Source organism: Diachasma alloeum, unplaced genomic scaffold (assembly GCF_001412515.2).
Source record: "Diachasma alloeum isolate Michigan unplaced genomic scaffold, Dall2.0 Dall_scaffold_00528, whole genome shotgun sequence".
Classification (NCBI taxonomy): domain Eukaryota; kingdom Metazoa; phylum Arthropoda; class Insecta; order Hymenoptera; family Braconidae; genus Diachasma; species Diachasma alloeum.
The window spans coordinates 225,725-247,588 of NW_021680660.1; the positions used below are offsets into that span (position 1 = coordinate 225,725).

General features: G+C 40.2%; 1 protein-coding gene across 3 annotated transcripts in view; it reads right to left on the bottom strand.

Annotated features, from left to right (window-relative positions):
- The window catches only part of LOC107042837 (solute carrier family 12 member 4), a 288,759-nt gene that overhangs the window by 11,062 nt on the left and 255,833 nt on the right, over positions 1–21,864 (bottom strand). For all 3 annotated transcript variants that reach the window (XM_015264037.1, XM_015264036.1, XM_015264038.1), the window contains 5 exons: positions 2,132–2,395; positions 1,271–1,456; positions 961–1,196; positions 295–476; positions 57–218 (listed from right to left, as the gene is read on the bottom strand). In XM_015264037.1, the coding sequence (XP_015119523.1) occupies positions 57–218; positions 295–476; positions 961–1,196; positions 1,271–1,456; positions 2,132–2,395 (1,030 nt within the window). The remainder of the gene's footprint in view (positions 1–56; positions 219–294; positions 477–960; positions 1,197–1,270; positions 1,457–2,131; positions 2,396–21,864) is intronic.

Below are 21,864 nucleotides of genomic sequence, written 5' to 3' on the forward strand. Positions count from 1 at the left end.
TAGATCAGACTTAAGGATCTTCTCGAAATTAGGGCAAGACTGTGAACTATACGAACCAGTTACAGATGGGAAGAATATCCCAATAAGAATAGTAAATGCGGTTGTCAGGTCATTCGTAATATAAGGGGCTATTGGTTTAGTTATTTTGTCAATGTCAACAGGGTCTTCTCCGTAAGCGATATACTGCCCCAAGGTTTGAAATCTTCCAGCAAGATTTTCTGAAAATTTACATCAGTTGGAATCATCAGACTATGCATCATTTTTTTGAGGATCTACACTTGGAATGAAACTCACCTAGAAAAACACCGCTTGCAAGTCCTTTGATTCCTTTCACGATTTCTAAGTCATGAGTTCTGTAGTATTCATCGCACGTTCCTGAAGTGCTATTGCAAAATAGATCGTGCGTTGTGCTGTAGTTCTTTCCACACTCATTCACGGAAACGTTTCTCAGAAGACGTTTACCGAGTACACACATTCTATTGGAACAATACCAGGAAGTGATTAGAATTGATTGTCAGCTGAGATTGTTGTTGGAAGGGTTAGAAATTGAAGAGCTCAGTGAGGATTTTCTTCAGTTCCCTCCAAACAATTCATTCAGCATTACAAGTCAACTCAAATGTTGGTTATTCTTTGAATGACAATGACCGGGGAAAAGTTAGTATTGTGAACTCAGATCGTCATATCTTCGCCCTTAATTGATAAATTCAAAATTAAGGAAGCTGGAATGGTCCATATGCTAAATAAATCGCGCGACTGTTGATCAGCTGCTGAAGGCAAACTAGTGATTTTTTGAGTAAGGTGATCAGAATTGAAGTTCCAGCCAACCTGACCAAGATTGACCCAACGAACAATTTTTGTTGGTCTCATTGAAACTATTTGCATAGTTCAGATCAAAATAAGACATCGAATTTCTATAACCGTACGATATCCTTAACATGATATAACCAGAAGATGACTTACTTAAGTGCGTCGTTTCCATTGATATTTGTGAAAAGCCCAACGTAGACAGAAATAATGGAGAATATAACGCAGGCAAGAGCGACACCAGCAAATTTGTTGACAAATTTAACTCCGATGAAGACAACAGTGCCCATCACCATCAGCAAACCCGTACCGTAAACTCGAAAGTTATTCTCCATTACCGTTGGATCCGAGTTAGGGTCACCGAAGATACTAAGGTTTGGTGCCATGTATGTCTTTTAAAAGTTAAAAACATGCTAAGTTATTAGGAATATGAGCTCGTGTCAATGTTTGAAATTGGGAAACTTACCAGAACAATCTCAACTGCACCGATGATGTACATGGCAGCTGCCAGAGTTGTGCCTGTGTAGAATAACATTCCAACTGCACCGCCAAACTCTGGACCAAGACTTCTCGATATCATGAAGTAAGATCCACCCGCAGGCACGACTCCATTCGTTGCAATCGCACTCATGCTAATTGCTGTTAGCATAGTCTGGGAAAGAAGTTTAAACGTGATTTTCGAAGTTCTGAATTGGCGAATTTTGATGGAGTTGATGGAAACTTGGGAAGAGTCGTAATAACCGTAAAATTGGGAATGACTATCATACGGAAATAGTATTCCATTCTAATCTGATGATGTGATGATCTGAAATGACCTGAATTTCTCATCATTGATGGCAGCAGAATTCGAGGCGTTTCTCAAAATTTTAATACCAAAACTTTGGAAAAAAAGTTGGAGAGTGATAATCCATACATTTGCATCAATTTTCCAACTTTGTGAAGAAGAAAAGTGGATGGCTTATAGAAACCGGGAGGCGGGGGGGGGGGAGGATTTACGGTTCAACATGAATCTGAAAATTTCAGATTAAAAAATCTAAAACTCTGGCTCTAGTAATTGAAGTCTGAAAGTGCAAATTGTGGCCTTTTCATGTTAAAAAAAGGCGAGAGGAACTTTTAATTTTTTCGTTCGAAGTTTGTGATGAGAAAAATTACACGGCGTTAGGGGGTACTCATGGGAGATTGTGTTCATCATAAATTTGTATAAATTTACAGGAACTGGAAAGAGCGAGAGGAAAATTTAGTAAGAAATAGAATGCTGTTTAATACTATCATAACGTCACCTTAGAATCGTATGAGATGTATTAGTAGAATAAAAATATTGACTTACAACACAACAGCAACATAAGACGATGAGAAATCCTTGAATCGCACCAGCAGTGCCTACGACCCACGTGAGACGGATGAAGAGGATGACACCGAAGATATTTTGAATGCAGGGTAAGAAGACACCAACCAGTGTGCCCATACGGGCACCTCCGGGTGCTGGTGGTGCTGTCTTGCTGTCCGGATCCGTTGGTGGCGGAATCGTATTACTGTAGTCCGCCAAGTTGGAGAGGATTGTCGCGACACTGGGTCGATCATCCAACTCCTCCTAAAAGAAAAAGTTCTAAAATAAAAACTTGTTCTCAATATTTATTCGGTTGGTAGATTCACTCCAAAGAACTGGTCCAGTAAATGATCATTGTGTTAACAGAGAATTGCAAAATCAATTAATGGTCACATCATGATGTCAAGTAACCCTTATGCAGGTCATCCAAGGGTCAGGTGAGGATCGAAAATGAAAAGAGGGGAAAAACTCTGCAGAGAGGTTAAATGTAATACTTATAACGTCGCATAAAGGTTGAACCTTATAAGTTCAACCTTCATAAGATGATATTAATATTGGTATTTGAATCTTATACGATGACAACCCCTCTCCGTAATTCTCGACCCTTATGCGACCTTACAATAAGGATCAGACCTCACAATGGAAAATTCTAATGCAGTCACATAAGAGTTAGATTTTACAAGGGTCAACCCTTATGCTATCTTACATGGTAAGACCCTTATAAGATGACGCTTAAGGGCTGACACATGACAAAACCCTATAGAAATTTTCTATACGGATTGCGTATAGAAATTCTATAGGGTTTCCGTATATGATATTCGGATATTTCTATATGAGTATTTTGTATACGAATTATTTCTATACATAAATTTCTACATAAATTTTTGTTTTCATACGAAAGATGTCTAGACGCTCCAGACAAAAACGTCGAGAAATGTCGCAACTCCGTACGAAATGGTTCTAAACATGTGGCAGTGGGTTATATAGGATCAAACCTACAGAAATCATATAGAAATAATTTGTATAAAAAATATCCGTATAGAAATATCCGAATATCATATACGAAAATCCTATAGAAATTCTGTACGCAATCCGTATGGAAAATTTCTATACGATTTTTTCATACGTGCGATCCTTGGAAGGTCTAACGCTCATATAGTCGCTTCAAAGTCAACTCTTATGAGGTCTGATCAGCTATAATACCCTAAGACCTTCAAAATTATTGAATATTTCCCGACTGTTTTGTTGCATAGCAACGAGAGAGATCAGTTTTGCAGATTAAAATCCCAAGCGCGCAGCGCGATGGATTTTATTGCAAAACTGATGCCGATCGTTGATATGCACGAAAACTTGAGGGAAATATCTGATGAATTTTGAAAGTCGAGGTCTATTCGGAAGGCAATTTCTTCAATTCTGATTTTGGCCGATCAGGGTGCGGTGTGCGGGATTACGGGACACATTTCACCAAAATGGGAGGAATATCTGTCAAATTCGTAGAAAACTATTGACAGGCTACAGGGAAATTATCAGTCTGATAATTTGCCTGCAGCCAGGAAAATTATCAGTGTGAAACCTGTCACGTGACCCCGAATACCGCGTTCTGATTGGTCAAAATCAGAATTGAGGAAATTGTTCTTGTAATTTCGCATAAGAGTAAAAAATTACGGAGAGTTGTGGTATGAGATTCAAACATCATTATTGAATTTGTAAACGTTATGCAACGGAGGCGGTGCATAAGGTTTGAAAATAAAAACATGTGATTACATGTAGGGTCATTTTTTGCAAAAAAAATCCTCAATAGTCCACAATTGAAGAAAAAATTGAGAAATTATTCAATTCTAACCCTCATTATTTTAGGTCCTATTTAGCCCGCCTCCCATTATCCCCTAATAGAATGAGTAAAAAAAAATTGGGTTTCATTTGGCGATGAAAGTTGAACAATTTCCTGCGCTTTTTTGCACGGCACAAGCCCGCGTAGAATTGGTAATCCTATTAGTTCGAGATTCGAGATGCTGGGCACGTCGTACTACGGGTTCGAAGCCCCACTCCACTCGTTTCTCCTCCGCTCTCGAGAGATTTTCGACCAGAAGTTATGACTCAGGTTGAGAGAAAAAGGAATGCAAGAGACGAAGAAGAAATCCCAAGGATTTTCTCATTTTTTTCACCTCCAACGATGAGTTATAATGAAATTTCTATTCTATCTCATTCAATTAAAGTCAATTTTATCGTTTTAGTTTTATTTTTGTTGTCCAAGTAAATTGGATTAATTATGGAATAATTGGATAGAAATACTCGTTACATCATCGCATGGCAACTTAATCAATGGATTGCTGATAATTTGCTATTTTTATGACAGAATTTAATCATTGGATATTTTAATTTTTCTTTCACGAAGGACGAAACGGCGAGGTAATAAAATGCAACCAATTTTATGAAATTTTTTAAGTACATTTTTCAATATATTCTGAAGCCCTATATGCAGTTTCAGATTGCTGAAGAGAATGGTTCAAATGAAATAAATTATTCGATAACGCAATTCAACCTGTGTTCTAATGGCAAATGTAGAAAAATTCACATCATGAACGTGAAAATGCAAATGATGTCACAAAATTTCGTCCACGTCTGATATATTAATAAATACACCTTCTGCACGAAAAGTTACATCGGTTCAGAACATTTTTTGGTCAAAATTGAGAACAAAACACTAAAAATCATAATTTCCGTGCGCGCAGCTATGAACTGCGACAACGTAGCACCTGCCGATGGGGTGGGGATAAACGCGGTAAATTTAAACGTGTATGAAAGAAAGTTGTGGATCTAAAGTGATCTCGGTTTGAGGTTACTTCAGAGAGGCCCGGGGGCTCATTTACAATGATTTTTCTCATGGATAGAAAATTAGAATTACGTGGGAAAAGATTTACACATGTTTATGCGCGTGACTATGTACAGCGAAAACCCTGAAGAGAGTGTGACAGGCTTACCAACTCTGAGAAAAAAAATATCATGCTGGGCCGGCGTTGCCACTTCTTTTTCACAAATTCAATATTTTTCATTTATTATTAAAATTGAATATAAAAATGTTTTAATGCATGTACAATGTAGGAAAAAATTGAATACTGATGAAAAATAGTATTTATGTCATTGAGTCCGAAGCGAGGTTAGAATCGCGGTTTGTCGGGCTTAATGACATAACATTATTTTGCCATAGAAAACTTCATATGTGGCCTAAATATTTAATTGGAGGGGACAGAATTTTTTATTAAGGGATTAATTTTCTGTGGGAATACAATAGATTCCCCCTCATCTCACTTCCAGCATTCAGTCCTCGCCGGTTTGTCGTTACAAAATGGAAAAAAAATATATATATTGCTCTGGACGAGAACATATTTTGCAGATGAATTGCAATAACCTCAAATCAATATCAAACCATCACCTTCATCTTTCTTTCATCATGAACATATTACAGAAGCGTCTCCATATGCTGCCTCGAGATCGAATATCAAATCAACGAGAGCATGTTCATTCCAGAATAAGCCAGCATCTCTATCTAGACATATTTCCCATGATTACATGTCACATGTGTTACTCTATTTTCTCATTTTTTTCATCACGTACGATATCCGAAGAAAAGGAATTGCCGGGCGAAAATAGGTTAGAGATATTTTTCATGTTTTGCCAATGTTCTCGATTAGTGTTTATTTTGATTTTAACTGTGGGGAGAAGAGAATAATCTCCCAACAAGAATAATTAATTGCGATTAGATCCTTTCACAAACTTTGCTGAAATTGAATCAGCCTAGACAAGATATTTCACACGGATTTCGAATTGTTGGATACCGGGGGGGTGACAGAGGTGAAGAAGCTCCTGAAGGGGGCCATATTGGCTTTACCAGACGGAGACAAAGCACCCACCTTCGACGGGGTCTGGGAGAGGGACAGTGCGGTTGTGGTGAACTGCACAGACGAGGCCACAGGGAGCTGGCTAAAGAGTCTGTTCCCTGAGAATAAAATAGCGGGGCACACCATCCGCGTTGTGGTGCTCTCGAAGCTTCCTAAGAAGCATCGAGTGGTGATACACGTGGAGGACCCGGAAATTACTTCTCAGGAAGCATTGAGTTTTCTTGAGAAGCAAAATGCAGGCCTGAAGGCCAGTAAGTGGGTCGTCGTTCGGGGCAGCGAATCTAGGGGCGCCAAGAGTGCCCACTTCGCTGCGCTGGTCGATGACGGGTCGCTTGCTGGACTGAAGGCATGCAACTTCAGACCTCACTGTGGGCTCCAAAAGGCTACCGTAAGGGAGCTGGGGAGAGACCGCAGTGAGGNGCCAAAAGTGCCCACTTCGCTGCGCTGGTCGATGACGGGTCGCTTGCTGGACTGAAGGCATGCAACTTCAGACCTCACTGTGGGCTCCAAAAGGCTACCGTAAGGGAGCTGGGGAGAGACCGCAGTGAGGTAAAGAAGACGGGTACGACTGAAGTATCAGAGAAATAGCTATCATAGCTATGAATCGGGTACAGATCGTATAGATCAACTTGCATCACAGTAAGGCGGCTTCGGCGATACTAGTCAAGCTTCTAGCTGGGATGCAGACAGTTATAGCATTGATCCAAGAACCTTGGATAATCAACAATGCTATTAAGGCACTGACTGGTTGTGGCAAGGTATATCATGCCGATACACCAGAAAAATTGAGAACCTGCCTAATTATTAAAGGATTAGATTCGTTTCTCTGTCCACGGTTCAGCGGGGGAGATCTAACTGCGGCTCAAGTAAAGTTAAACCTGGGATAAGGCAGGGTTATGGATATAATAGTAGGGTCGGCTTACATGCCCTATAACTCAACAGAGCTACCCCCACCGCATGAAGTAACGGGGCTGTGCAACCATGTGAAAAGGAGGGGGGTTCAACTCCTGTTGGGCTGTGATGCGAACTCCCATCATGCTGCATGGGAGAGCGCCGGTTGCAACAACAGGGGAGAGAGTCTCCAAGAGTTCATCATGGGGGCAGGGCTCCATATTTTAAATAGGGGGACAGAACCAACTTTCATGGACCGTAGGTGACAGGAAGTACTAGACATAACTCTGGCAACGGATGATGTGGCTGGCTAGGTTGGAGACTGGAGGGTCTCAAAGGACCTCTCGGCCTCGGATCATAGAACCATAAGAATGTCCGTTCTTTTTGAAGAAGCGACTGAGTGGAGCAGAAACCTACGGCGGACCGACTGGGGAAATTACCGGAAGAGTCTAGCATTTAGGCTGAGGATAATTTCTCTCAGATTTGGCAGCAAGAAGCAACTGGAACAGGCCTCTAAGGTCTTGCACCGGGTGATAATTGACTCATATGAGGAGAACTGTAAGTTGTTCCCCAGAAGGTGGAAGACTGAGATACCCTGGTGGTCGGAAGACGAACTTGGGGGACTCAGGAATGAAACCAGAAGGGCTTTCAACAAGGCAAAGAATGCACGACAAGGTTCCCGTAAGAAAGCAGCCTGGAAGACTTACAGGGGACTTCTCACAAAGTACAACAAGGCAATCAAAGCCGCCATCTGCTGGACGGCTTCCACGAGCACCATTGAGAGCCCATCAGAGACTGTCAGGCTGGCGAAAATCCTTGGTGCAAATAAGACCACATATCTAGGGAGCCTACAAGCACCGGATGGGAGCAATATGGAGACAATGGAGGAAACATTGAAACTCCTAATGGAAACACACTTTCCGGGATTCACCGAATCCCAGGGAGGAGATACAGAATGAAGGCGAAGTCGAAGGGGCGAACACGAAACTCACGACTGGTCCTTGGCTGGCGAAATTGTGCAACCGTGGGGAGTCAAATGGGCTGTAAAGAACTTTGAGCCTTACAAAGCGCCGGGGCCAGCTGGGATTTTCCTGGCCCTGCTACAGAAGGGGATGGAGAACATCATAGGACCCCTTACCAAAATCCTCATGGCCAGTATAGCAATGAGACATTTGAGTTTTGAGGCTTTCGCGGCCATCATAATGAGCACTGAGACATGTTGCGAGGTCTAAGAAATAAAACGAGACTAAGATAGTCTTCATTCTAAAGCCGGGCAAGGTTGGGTATATTAAACCAAAGGACTTCCGTCTAATAAGTCTTACATCCTTCATATTGAAGACGCTGTGAAAGACTTGTGGACCGATTCATAAAAATGGGGCCCTTGGTAGCGAGCCCCCTCTCTCCCTCTCAATATGCGTATCAAGAGGGTAGATCCACGGATATCGCCCTACACCATCTGGTGAGACTCGTGGAGGGACAATTCGCTGCCAAGGGATATGCCATAGGAGCCTTCTTGGATGTTGAGGGAGCTTTTGACAGCACCTCGAACGAAACCATAGAAGAAGCTATGAAGAAGCATGAGATCCCTAGGACGATCATTGCTTGGACACAGACCATGTTAAGGGGCAGAAGACTGTCGGCTAATCATGGACAAAGCTATATAGAAGGGCGCCCATCCAGAGGATGTCCGCAGGGAGGAGTTCTCTCACCTCTGCTGTGGAATCTGGTTGTGAACGAACTTCTGGAAAGGCGGCGTGGAGCGGGGTGCCATGTCATTGGCTTTGCCGATGATGTGGCAATAGTGGTTAGAGGCGGTTTTCTGAGGGTGCTCAGAGACCTGATGGCGACGGCACTTGACATCGTTGAGAGCTGGTGCAGGGAAACTGACCTCTCGGTGAATCCCGCCAAGACCACAGTCCTAGTCTTCACAAAAAAATACAAGCCAGAGACGATCAGAACCTTAATACTGAACGACTCGGTAGTAAACTACACCAACAAAGTAAAGTATCTGGGAGTAATTCTATATAATAAACCCAGTTGGAAGGATCACATCTATACATAGAGAAGTAAAGTGTTATCCTCGATGTGGGCATGCAGAAAGGACATTGGGAAAAACTGGGGGCTAAACCCTAAAATGATACTGTGGCTCTATCAGATGGTATTGTTACCAAGGCTAATGTATGCTGCGGTAGTCTGGTGGCCAAGGGCAGGAAGGGTGGAAACAGGGAACCTGTTTCAGGGCCTACAGGGAACTTTCCTGAGGGACGCGACGGGGGCCATGAAGACCACACCTACTGAGGCGCTAGAAATAGCACTCAGTATCCTGCCTATAGGAATGGAAATCGACAGGCCAAGGTCATACCCAACTTGGGTGATTTAATGCAAATCCCTTCACGGGCAAGTCTGACAGGATTCAGAGAAAATATCAAATTAACAAAGCCTTCAAAACTAGAATACCATCCAGAGAGGAATGGCTAGATTCAAAACTTAAACCAGGACCCAAGGAGGATTACTGGTTTACCGATGGATCTAGCTACAATGAACGCTTTGGGGCGGGGATCTATCGGTTGAAGGATGGCTTCGGGGAAAGCTTCCCCCTGGGCCAGCATGCAACAGTCTTTCAAGCCGAGGTGGTAGGCATAGTCAAGTGTGTCGAGCACCTGGTAGCAAAAGAGACGGAAGGGATGAAAATCTTCATCTGCAGCGACAGCCAGGCGGCCATAAAAGCACTGGAAAAAGCCACTACTAATTCTAAAGTGGTGTGGAAGTGTATGCAAGCACTTGCCACTTTAGGGGAGAGGAATAAAGTCACCCTAACCTGGGTTCCGGACCACCACGGAATACAGGGTAACGAAGAGGTGGACGGGCAGGCCAGAAGAGGAACGGAAGGCGTTCCTCCGGAGGGTCTGATTGGTGTGCCTTTCGCAGTGGGAAAAAAGATCATAGAAGATCACCTACAGCGGGAATTTGAAAAACGCTGGCGAACTAGCACAACCTGTAGACAGGCTAAACTGTTTATGGGGGAGCAGTCAAATAGAAGGACTAGAGAATTTCTGGCGCAGGACAGGAAAAATCTGAGGGTTGCGATAGGACTTCTCACAGGCCACACTACCATCAGGGCTCACTTGTACAACATGAAGCTAGCTGAACAGCCAGGCTGTAGACTATGCGGGGACGGTAGAGAGGACGCCGCACATATTCTGTGCGAATACCCCCTACTGGCTATACGTAGATATAGGAGCTGGGGTCAGGCTTTCATGGAACCAGCTGACCTAAATGAAGTGGCGGTGACCAGCCTCATTAGCCCAGTGAAAGGCACAGGGCTGGGGCTGGTGGACTGACCAGCATAAGGCGCAAGTTACAAAAAATCGTATGATTTAGGTGACTCTGGGCAAGAAATTGACCGGCCGCATTACTCTAAATTCTAAATTCTATTAACAAAGTAGGATGACCCGTTTACTCGTACTCATATACGCTATTCACCATCTAGTATTTATTAGATCTCATATATATATATATGTGTACATTTGTTTAATGTATAAATTATATGTTATGATTTGACTCCATAATTAGCCGAGGCCGTCGAGGCTTTAATAAATAAATAATTTTAATAAAGTTATACATAAATAACAATTACAAAGCTTTCATTTGGAAGCAAAAACTAAAGAAAACAGCTCTTTCCTGTGCAAATGAAAAAGAAAATACTAAAAAATAAATCGTTTTTAACAAATTTGAAAAACTGTTTTATCTGGTTAAAACTACTATATTAAAAGGTAAAAACTGAATTTTACATCATGAACGTTCGGTTTAAATGTATTAAATTTAAAAGTTTTTCCGGTGTGGTCCTCGATTATTATGTTCACATAGTAATTTTTATTTTTATATTCTCTCCGTGTGAAACTCTAGAGAGATGGTAGAGGAGAAGGAGTCTCAAAGGTCTGCAACTAGTAGAGAGACGAGATCAGATAACCGACAGATGAAAACAAAATTCTCTGGGATCAGAGCACATCCCAGATCAAACCAGAAAAGCCTAAAAAATTGATCAGATCTAAGTTGATCCAGGGGTCATGTCTCTAGAGCCTGTTACAAGGGGGTGAGAATGGTATTGAAAGCAAACATATAACCCATGTGAAGGATTCCAACGAAGCCACCTCGGAACGACTGTCTTCTGAATCTTGCCACCTTCACTGTTATTGATTATTCAAAGTCTATGACATCGTATATTCAACATTTCGAGATAAATCTCTCCGCCTCATTGATTAATTAATCAAGTGTCTGCCTTTCTCATTAGTATCAGACTCGAGACTGCACGAGAAATAATCCTAAAACTCCTTCAACGAGAATAAACTTTCGCAAGGTGTCACGATGTACATCAAGAGAAGCAGATCTGGTCAGTATCTTGGAGTTCAACCTTCATCAGCACCCGGTGGAGGCGATGTATGTACGCTGGTACGTGAAGAATTAATTTTCCACTCAGTTTGAACAAATAAGGATTAAGTTGGTTGATGACCCAGCAGCCCTTCTGACCCGCAGCAATGCGAGTTTTCTCAACGATTTAAGGGAGATGATTCGTCAAGAATTCAATGATCTCAGACGTGCCATCCAAGACGATCGAGAGTCTATACAAGTATGAAACAATAGGGGCGAGTTGGGCAAAATACTTGACGTTTTTCATAGCTTTAACACCGCATTCTCCTTTTGATGCGATGGCTTAATTTTTTTCTGCGGAAAGTATAATTCTTCTAATGTTCGGATCAGAATTAAATCCAAAAGAGCGTTTTATTACCAATTCATTCAAAACTGATCAATATCCAGTTTTAATAATTGGTTTTTCACTCCAACCGGATTTGAGTTTTCACATCCCGCTCATGAATTTTTTTCCTTCAGTGAACTGTGAGACTCATTAAGAAATGTCGGATTGACACCACCTTCCGCAGGAAATCTCCAAGATTCTTCTGATTCTGCTCTCAATGCTGATAACTTATCGAATTCCTTCACTGCGGCTCATGTGTCGTCTGCGGCTGTTCATGAAAACGTGTCATCCCAAAGTTATTCCAACACACTGAGAAAAAAAATTCTAATATCTGAAACATATTTTCTTGAGAGAAGTAAATTATTTTCAATGGCTTAAATCTCAGAATGTGTGCACTTCACGGAACTCGAATAAATTTTCATTCATCACTATCGTTCCGCGTTACGTCATGAATATTTTACATATTGCAATGTTGGAAGTACATAACGGAAAAATCATGAAAACAATAAAGACTCGAAGATTGACGGATTCTTCTACGCGATTTGAGTAAGTTCATTTGCGACAAAATCATACTTGAGTACAAGAATATTTTAAAGCATGAGGCCTTTCTCGGGACGTGAGTTGAGATGCCTGAGAGAACTAAGCAATTGAAGAAAATTTACTTGTCTCAAGAAAATATGTTTCAGATATTAGGAAATTTGTTTCTCAGTGCAGCTTGAAAACGTGCAGACAAGTGTACAGGGTGTCCCATAGGAATGTGTGAAAACTAAACTCATCTGCCGACTCATCCAAAATAACCTTGACTCTCTACGTTTGTGTTACGTTTACTAGGGGCCAGTTTTTTGTTAGCAGTTTGTTAGCAGTAATGAGTGATTTGAGTATTCAAGAAAAAACATATCTCATCGAGTGCTTCTATTTGAGAGGGAAAAAATACTGTGAAGCTTTTAGGGGGTTTCGTACTAAATTTGGATCCAAACGAGTTGCTAGCGAAACCACTTTGAGGAGGTTAGAATAAAATTTTTTTCATAGTGATTGTGTGATACAACAAAACACATTAGAGATTTTCGTAGAAATCCCGTTGGTTTCTAGTCATGATAATATTCTATTTCTAAAATAATTGAAAATTTCGAGGAATACGGCACTTTGGATGATCGTAGAGCTACTCTTCCAGGTCCCTCATTCTCTGCTACAACAGAGGAGAAGGTCGATGAAGTTGAACAGTCTTTCAAGGCAAATCCCAACTCGTCCATTCGGAGAGCCGCTCAAGATTTAAAATTGACCAAATCAACGTTGTATCGCATCATCCACGTTTTTTTGAAACTTCATCCATATAAAATATTGATGTGTCAGCGTTTGACAGAGGAGGCGATTCTGAGACGAAAGGAATTTTGTGAAAGAATGACACAAATGTTCGAAAATGGCCAGCTGCATGAAACAGCAATTATTTTTTCTGACGAGGCACACTTTTGGCTAGACAACTACATGAACAAAAATAATATGAGATTTTGGGGATCTAAAAAACCTAATTTTTTGGTTACGAAATCTGCTCATCCACAGAAAGTCACTGTTTAGGCTGCTCTCTCCATGAAGGGTGTTTATCTACATTTTTTCGAATCTACCGTTACCGGGAATGAGTACAAAAGAATGTTAGAAACAAAATTCTTCCTTCATGTGAGAAAAAGAGGGCTTGTCAATGGGTTTTATTTTATGCAGGATGGAGCAGCTCCCCACCGTACTCACGAAGTTTTTGAAATTCGTAATAAAGTTTATCGCGGTGGAGTTCTTGGTTTGGGATATCCAAAATTTTGTGGAGGGGGAATAGATTAGCCACCCTATTCACCAGATTTGAATCCTTGTGATTATTTCCTGTGGGGTTACATAAAAGATTCTTGTTACGCAAGCAAGCCAAAAACAATCGAAAATTTAATAAACAACATTAAAAAGACTGTTCAGGGTATTCCACAGGAAACATTAGAACGTATATTCCACGGTTTTCGGACACGTTTGGATTATTGCGCCAGTGTTGATGACTCTCAACATGGCTCTTTCTTTCGAAAACATTTACTATTAATCGCACTTGTCACGTACAATTTTTGTAAGCTACTATTTTTGTTGGGTGAATTACATGTTTCAATAATGAATATACGGTGAAATAAAAATGACAACTCTCCTCTATCCGGAACTGTATTCGTTCTCTTTTTCCCTGTTTCCAGTAAAAAAAAAATGATCAAACAGTTTTCACACATTCCCATGGGACACCCTGTATGGTGCGGATTATGCTGCAGCCGCGGACGAAATAACCCGCATTGTACGTTTACCTCACAAAGGATATCCAGACGACTTGCTTGATCGTATGGCGTGTTCTCAATTCATCAACAGCATTGTTAATTCTGATATTCAATTTACTTTGAGATCGGAACGGATTGTTTCTCTTCGAGAAGCTGTTGCAAGGGCGGGTGAATTGAAATATATTCAATCATTGATTTATTTAGAGCGCAGGTTTAAATGAATCATAAGTGAGAAAGTCAAAACTTCTAAATCATAACCTCAAAATTCACAGAAAAATTGTCATCTAGATTTTATCATTCAATGCTAATTATAAAAATTACATTTTATGTGAACCATGTCTCCATGCGTTTATTATTCTTTGAGATTGAGGACCATAGTCCGTGAAACCTAACCTGCGGAGAAACATAGCCGTATTACTCGTAAAGCTACAGAAGCTTCTGGTCAGTTTTCGTTTCATCGTTTTTATTATTACTTGGGTCCGTCAATTATTTTTTAATCGAAAATTCCCTAGATCATCAAACATTTTCTATAATTTCCAACTGAGAAATTTTCCGTATTGTCCATGAGCTCGTGTAGACAGTACTGCGTCATTATCGGATGGATTTTTATGTTGAAACGGTTGGTGCTCAGGTTAGGGTGACAGCATAATACACGAAAAGGAAATTTATAATTAATAAAATACCTTTGGAGCATGTTCCGGTTAGCAGCGACACTAATCAAATTGCACTACGTTTCGAATGCTCAAGGCATCCCTCTTCAGGTGCATTTTTTATTCTAAAGAATTCCAAGAATAGAAAATCATAGTACAATAGAGTTCAAGGGCATAAATTTGGTTTTCAATGAAGGTGAAGTTTACAGGCTGAGCCGAAGGCGAGGCAGGGTGTGATAAACTCGACTTATTCTACGGCGTGACATAATAGTACATTAGAGTACACGGGCACAAATTTCGTTTTCAACGAATGTGTAGTTTACAGGCCGAGCCGAAGGCGAGGTCTGTAGACACATTCGTTGAAAACGAAATTTATTACCGAGTGCTCTATAATATTTTATTTCAAGTCGTGCAGAAGTCGAGTTTTGAGCAAGCTGCGCGAAGCGCAGTGTGCGATAAACTCGACTTATTGCACGGCGCGACATAAAAAATTGATTGATCAAAATTCATCGAGAATCAATTCTGAGCTATCAATAGAAGGTGTAAACCGACAGCCGGATCTGATTCATCCGTCGCACATGATTCGATGTTATGGCCTAGTATGGCTTGCATAGAGTGGAGCTATGCACTCGAGTGGATTCTTCCGTCATGACGCAACTACATAGGCGTGTCCATGGCAAAAGTCCTACGGCTACCCGGTCGCAAGACATTTTGTCAGTGTCATAACAATCGAAGAGGAAGAAGAGTCTTACGGCTGTGTATAGCCTCTCCGGCTTTTTTTTCCATCAATTTCTAGAAGAAGTGCATACAGCGCTCTGAGTCCGTCTGTTATTCCCCGAAATCCCACTCTCTCTTGTCATAATAAAGAGATAAATGATGTCACTTGGTTTCCAACGGATACGAAAAAATCGATTACGTGGATATCTGTACGAAGGTTATGTTGCAGTGGCTTATGAGCCGAAGACGATCAAAACCTTGCGATTTTCCAGGCGAATCAAGTGCGATGGAGTTGAGATTCAATCGTACGATAGGGTTGGAGTGAAAGGAGATGTGGCCTGAAGTGGTGATGATAAGAAATGTGGGTCAGTGAGTGACTGGGGTCCTCCAGGGTCTATCATTAAAAAGATTCAATTGCTTTGTTCGCTTTTATGGATTTTTCGGACGGGGGTGGAGGATTTGTTGGAGATCTGCAGGGATGAGGGTCAGAAAGTATCTCATTACTGCGTGAACTGGAAAAATTCTGCCCTCGTAAAATTATTTTTGGTATTTTGATGATCGAATTGGGGTTAGATGGGTCGACAGGGGATTCCAGGCGGAAAACTCCCGCGCTTTGAAAGGAGACCAGTGGGAAGCTTTCATCGATTCAAGGTAATGTGGACGCTTCACTTGAAAAGATGGACATCTAGCTTTTTGTCAGTCATCTAACAGAGATTGATCCCAGAAAATGAAATTTTCAATGTAGAAATGGGAAATAATCTTTACTAAATAATGAATCTATTTGAATGATAATATATGGATAATTCAAATCAAAATCTATTTAATTTACCAACGCTAGTAGGATATCAGGAATGAACGAAAATTGGCCGAGGGTGGCCCAATGTTGGCCAGCGTTGGGCGACTCTCGGTCTGCCCTCTCCCATTCCTCATGTCCTACCAGGCATGAAGATCATTTAGCGAGTGTTTTTTGAGAAAATATTGAGAATGTAGGAAGGGCCCCGATTGCTTTACAATACTTACAACATTCCTGACATGGCGGGAGTGAGGGACCAGTTACCTGACTATTTTTCACCAACACATCGCGTGGCGCGATACGGTTTCATGTGGTTTGCGAGTGAGAGGGTTAAGCCATTGAAAATAATTTACTTCTCTCAAGTAAATATTCCGAATGGAAATTTCGCTCAGGTTGTCTGGGTCCAAATCAGATTTAGAGCCAAGACTGTTTAGAATTTCCTGATCAGATCTCCCGGATAAAGACCAAATCAGTTTCTGAATAGGTTAGCTGGATCCAGTATGGCTCAGCCACTTTTGATCCTATCCTGATCAGTCAAAGCTGGTAAAGTTGGACTTAATATTGCTGGTACATTTCGGATTCAAAACATCTGATCTCAACCCTGACAGGGTGTAGTAGGACATTTTTAATCAGTTGAGAATCCAACTTATCGGACCAGACCTTTTTTTGAAATTCTGAACCCTTCCTGCTCTGGTTTGAATTCAGAGTACCTGAAACGCGAGGGGCCACCATCGAATTGAGTGATACCATGATTACGAAATGTAATCAATTTCACGCGATTACGGCCCTGATTACACTGAATGATTACCAAATGATTACGAGTGCCAAAAACAGTGATTACATGATTACAAATGATTACATTGATCACGCAAGTGATTACTGAACATTTGTAATCATTCAAGTCACAGATAATTATTTCTAAATTCCTAAATTAATGAAATCAATTAATAATAAAGAAATAAATCAATTAATTAATTACTAAATCATTCAATAAACTTTTTTGCGAGTTAATTAAAACAAAAACTTTTGCTTCAAATATTTCCGTTATTTTATTATTTTATCTCATCAAATACATGGCAATGAATAAACGTAGATTATTCAATAAAACATATAACATTTGTTTCAACTTTTCTGAACACAAAAACAACACTAGAAATATTTTTTTATTTCTTCATAAATATTATCTTGGACTTTTAATCCATTGTTTTCGGTGATTAAAGGGGGCGACACTGTTTTACTGTATTATTCAATGGCAATATATCCATGAGATCTATTAGAATAGATACTTACCATCGGATAATCTCATAAAATGATACTCGATGGATACTGTCAGTCATAAATATCGATCGTTTTTTTTTTAAAGAAAAATTGAAAATATTGTGGAAAGAGAAAATTTTAGTATCGATGACCGAGAATCAATAAGAATCAAAGAAACATGACGCATGCGCAAGTGAGGGCGAACAATAGAGATCTCAGAGCTTCAGCCACGAACAGCTGCGATTCCAAACAAAAGTTAATCTAGCGATTTTTCGTTGACAGCTGGTCAGAGTGATACTCCAAGTGATGATTTCCAATAATAAAAATTCACACGCGTCATTGGAAAGGGCCGACTGGTTACACTGATTACAGTGATTACATTTTAATTACAAAAATGATTACAAAAATTGTAATCCCGTGATTTCAGTTATTACAATGATGACATTGATTTCATTGTGATTACACTTTGATTACATTAGCGAGTGACACCATAATTACGACTGTGAATAGCCCCTCGCTGAAACGTTTGCACATATTCCAAATTTTTAGATTAGTCGGCCTATCTAACAAAATCTTGAAAGTTCTATACTCTTTATTACTTTATTCATCTTTTTTAGTTAGTTTAAATAAGACAACTACGCAGAATCGCAAGATCCAATCTAGAACTCATAGAACTTTTCTGAAATCTCCTTTTCAAATTGAATTTTCCAATTTATTACTGTTATTTACTATTCAATTTCATTATTTACAATTTCGTGTTGATACTTAAAATTCAAAAACTAATTCTTCCATCGGAGACACACCACATGATTAAATAAAAATTCAACTTCAAAACAGTTACCGATCTAGTTTTTATTGTATGTTAGCTAATTTATGAATGATGGGGATCGCTCCTGAAGACAGATTGGATCCCGTACTGAACAAATAGACCGGATCCTGACATTCGGATCAGGTATAAATCCAGCAAAGCGATACAAATCAGATCCAAAATTAATAAAAATCAGTGTTTACTGATCAATCTGTTATTCGAGGCTAATTTTAAATTTCCATTCGGAATGGTCTGCATTTTAGGAAATTTTTCTCTCAGTGTATAATAGTGTACCCTAGTAGTACGAAATTTAATATGAATTTGCCCGGATCTTCCATATCAGGTCGATATCAAACTTTGCGAACCTCCCGGGTAGCCAACCCTTTATCACTACCCAAAGTTTCATTAGATTGTTAAATGCAGGTCAGTTGCACGCCGACTCCCTCTTCTACTTAAAAATTGTTTTATTTATTCGAATAAAACTGGGGAAAATGTGGTCAACTCGGAAGAGAAAATAATTAACGAAATAAATTATCCATTTTTTTTTCTCACTGACAAAAGTTGGGAAAAAGTTCTATGGCGAAGTCTCGAGTATCACAAGGACTCTAATCGAAAGCGGAGTGCAGAAACGTTTTTCTTCTTCTTCTTTTCAACTTGGCAAAAACATTTTGCACGGAGTTTGGTCTTGTTCTATTCGTTGGCGTCTAGATAGATGTTGAGAGCGGGGTTGGAGGGAGAAGAATGAGAGCTGTCGTTGCCTTCTATCGCTGGAGTATTACAATGAGGGGAGAATAGAGGGATGTGACTAGGTTGAATGAATGTAGAAAAGTCGGGGAGATCGCTTGAAATCAGCAAAATAATACGTCGCTGGAAAACTTGGAGAATTTACGAAGAAAAGGAATTTTCGTTGAGGTGAAATGAAGGTGAAAATTATGGTGATGGAGAGATAGCGAGGGATTCGGTTCAGAATGTTACAAGATAGACCATTAAAATGCAACTACGTAGGGAAAACAAGTGGAAAATTACATTTATATATTGCTTTTATATATTGCTACGCCCCCTACTCGCTTCACTCGCCAACTCCGATATGACCCACATCTGACCCCCATCATCCTTATTCTGACCCTTATCACCCTTAGTCAGACCCTCATGACCCTTACTATGACCCTCATGACGATTATTTTTATCCTCGTGACCCTTATCCTGAGTAGAAATTTCGTCGGGGGCTCCACACGTGCGTGGGGAACCCATGAGTCTGTTGTCGGTTACTAACTCATCAGTTGTACCTCACATGTAATCTGTACGTTCCAAACGTAAAAATACCGATGGGGCTGATCGTCGTCGGTTACCGATGGGGTTCTAGCCGATCACTAACTGATGTTGTTCAACCTGTTTGTAACTCATAGGTCCCTCGTAAGGTGTCAATTATATCAAATATACATATGTGATCCACTTACGCACTTGTAGGTTACAAATTGGTTCCTGAAGCAGAAATACCTAACTTATTAAAAAGAACAAGGACTTGCAGCATTCCTACCAAATTGTCTTGAAAAAATTCTGCTTTTTTCACAAAAGTTTACAATCGTCGCGTTAGATGACGTCCTTTGTCAGTGATATATGGGAGGAAGGTTATGTTACTTTTTTCGTCGTTTATGTTCGCAAATATCGATCAGGATCATTCTCACAGTGAGTTTTAGAATATTCGTACCATTTGTTTTTTCTTTTGCTGTCATTGATTGAGAGCAATTACTAGAGTTGTCGAGGTGATTGGATGCTTGACAAAAGGTTGGACTTCAGAATTGTTGATAACGCGAAATTTCAGTGGTTCTATTACTCCTCAAATTTTTACTATTTTAACAGTTTGAATATTCCTCTTATAGATTAACTTTCTTCCAATACAAAGACAGCTGGTGCAAGAACGTAATTCCCAACTAACGTAACTGTTGAAATGAGTGAAAACGAGAAGCGATACGAACGAAAGAAAGAACTGTCAAGACTGCGTGCTGTAGAATATCGACGAATCAAAAGAGCGAGACTTGCAGAACAGTCTCGACAGTCGCATCACACTCCAGGCTTATTGGAAGTAGGCGAACAGGAGTCTCCACCATTTCACCAGAATGAAGTCCATCTGAATTAAGTGGAAGGAGAAAGTGATGTTGTGACTGATAGTGACATTTTAATAATGAGTGAGGTTGGGGAGAGAAGTGAGAGAGAAGGTGAACTCGTGGAACGAAGGGGAGAGCGAAATCATTCATCTAAACAGAGTGATGTCAACGTGCTTTCTGATCGATGCATCAACACGCCTAGTGATCATGAATCGGTGAGAGGTTCGTCTCATGGAGAGTCAGAGCCAGGAGCTCAAGACGATCATTCTGATCTCGACATTCATGAAGCTTGTATGGATGAGGATGAATTCGAGGAATGTTTAGAGGTAGGAGAATTCAATGAGATTGAAGAACTATGCTATTGGGCTCTGAATCCGCATCCACCCATCGCGCATACTCGTCTGGATCCTTTACTTGCCATCCTCAGGAGACGTTTGCTCTCAGATTTACCTAAATCCTCCAAAACATTTCTAAAAACACAAGAAGCTAAATATAACATACAGACTTTTTATGAAGGTGATGGCAGTGAGTTTGTTTATTTTGGTATGGAAGATCACCTCAAGAGAACCCTCAATCCTGGACTACATAGAGAGGATATAATCCATTTGATCATCAATGTTGAAGGCTTGCAACTCTTTAAATCCAGTATGAGGCCATTTTGGCCCATTCTATGTAAAATTCATTTGGATGACATTGATGTATATAAACCATTTCCTGTTTCAATTTATTCTGGGAAAAACAAACCGAATGATCCTGAGAAATTTCTGGAGGACTTTGTGAATGAGATAAATCGCTTACAGCATGACGGAATTCTCGTAGGTGGCCGTTTATTTAGAATATGTGTCAAAGCTATTATATGTGATACACCCGCAAGAGCCTTTCTCAAACTTATCAAAAGTCATGGAGGATATTGGTCATGCGAAAGGTGTACAGTAGAAGGAGAACGTGAGCAATGTATACCTTGAGGAGGCCGAACTACGAATAGATGAGTCTTTCCGTCAGCAGAGTAATCCTCAACATCATAAGGGAGAATCACCACTTCTGTTAATCGATCCATCTATAAACATGGTTCAAACCTTTGTCCTTGATTTTATGCATCTCCTTTGCCTCGGGGTGATGAAAAAATTGATGGACTATTGGTTACATGGAAAGATAACAACTGTCAAGTTGGGTAGAAGTGCAAAGGATCAATTATCAGAGATGATGGTGCGATTACAGAATCAAATCCCAGCAGAGTTTCAACGTTCTACTCGAACATTATCAGAATTTGATAAATTCAAAGCAGTTGAATTTCAATTTTTACTGCTTTATGTAGGGCCAATTATTTTCAAGAAAATTTTGGCCAAGAACGTCTATCAACATTTTCTTCTCCTGCATGCTGCCTGTAGGATTTTATGTTCTTGGAAATTAGCCACCTCAACATGTGCTAAAGCTAGAATTCTACTGAAAAAGTTTGTACAGTTATGTGCATCTTTATACAGCTAAGCAAGCCTTATTGGCAATATTCATAACCTGCTTCATTTGGCAGATGATGTTGAGAATATGAACTGCTGTCTCTCCAAACTGACTGCT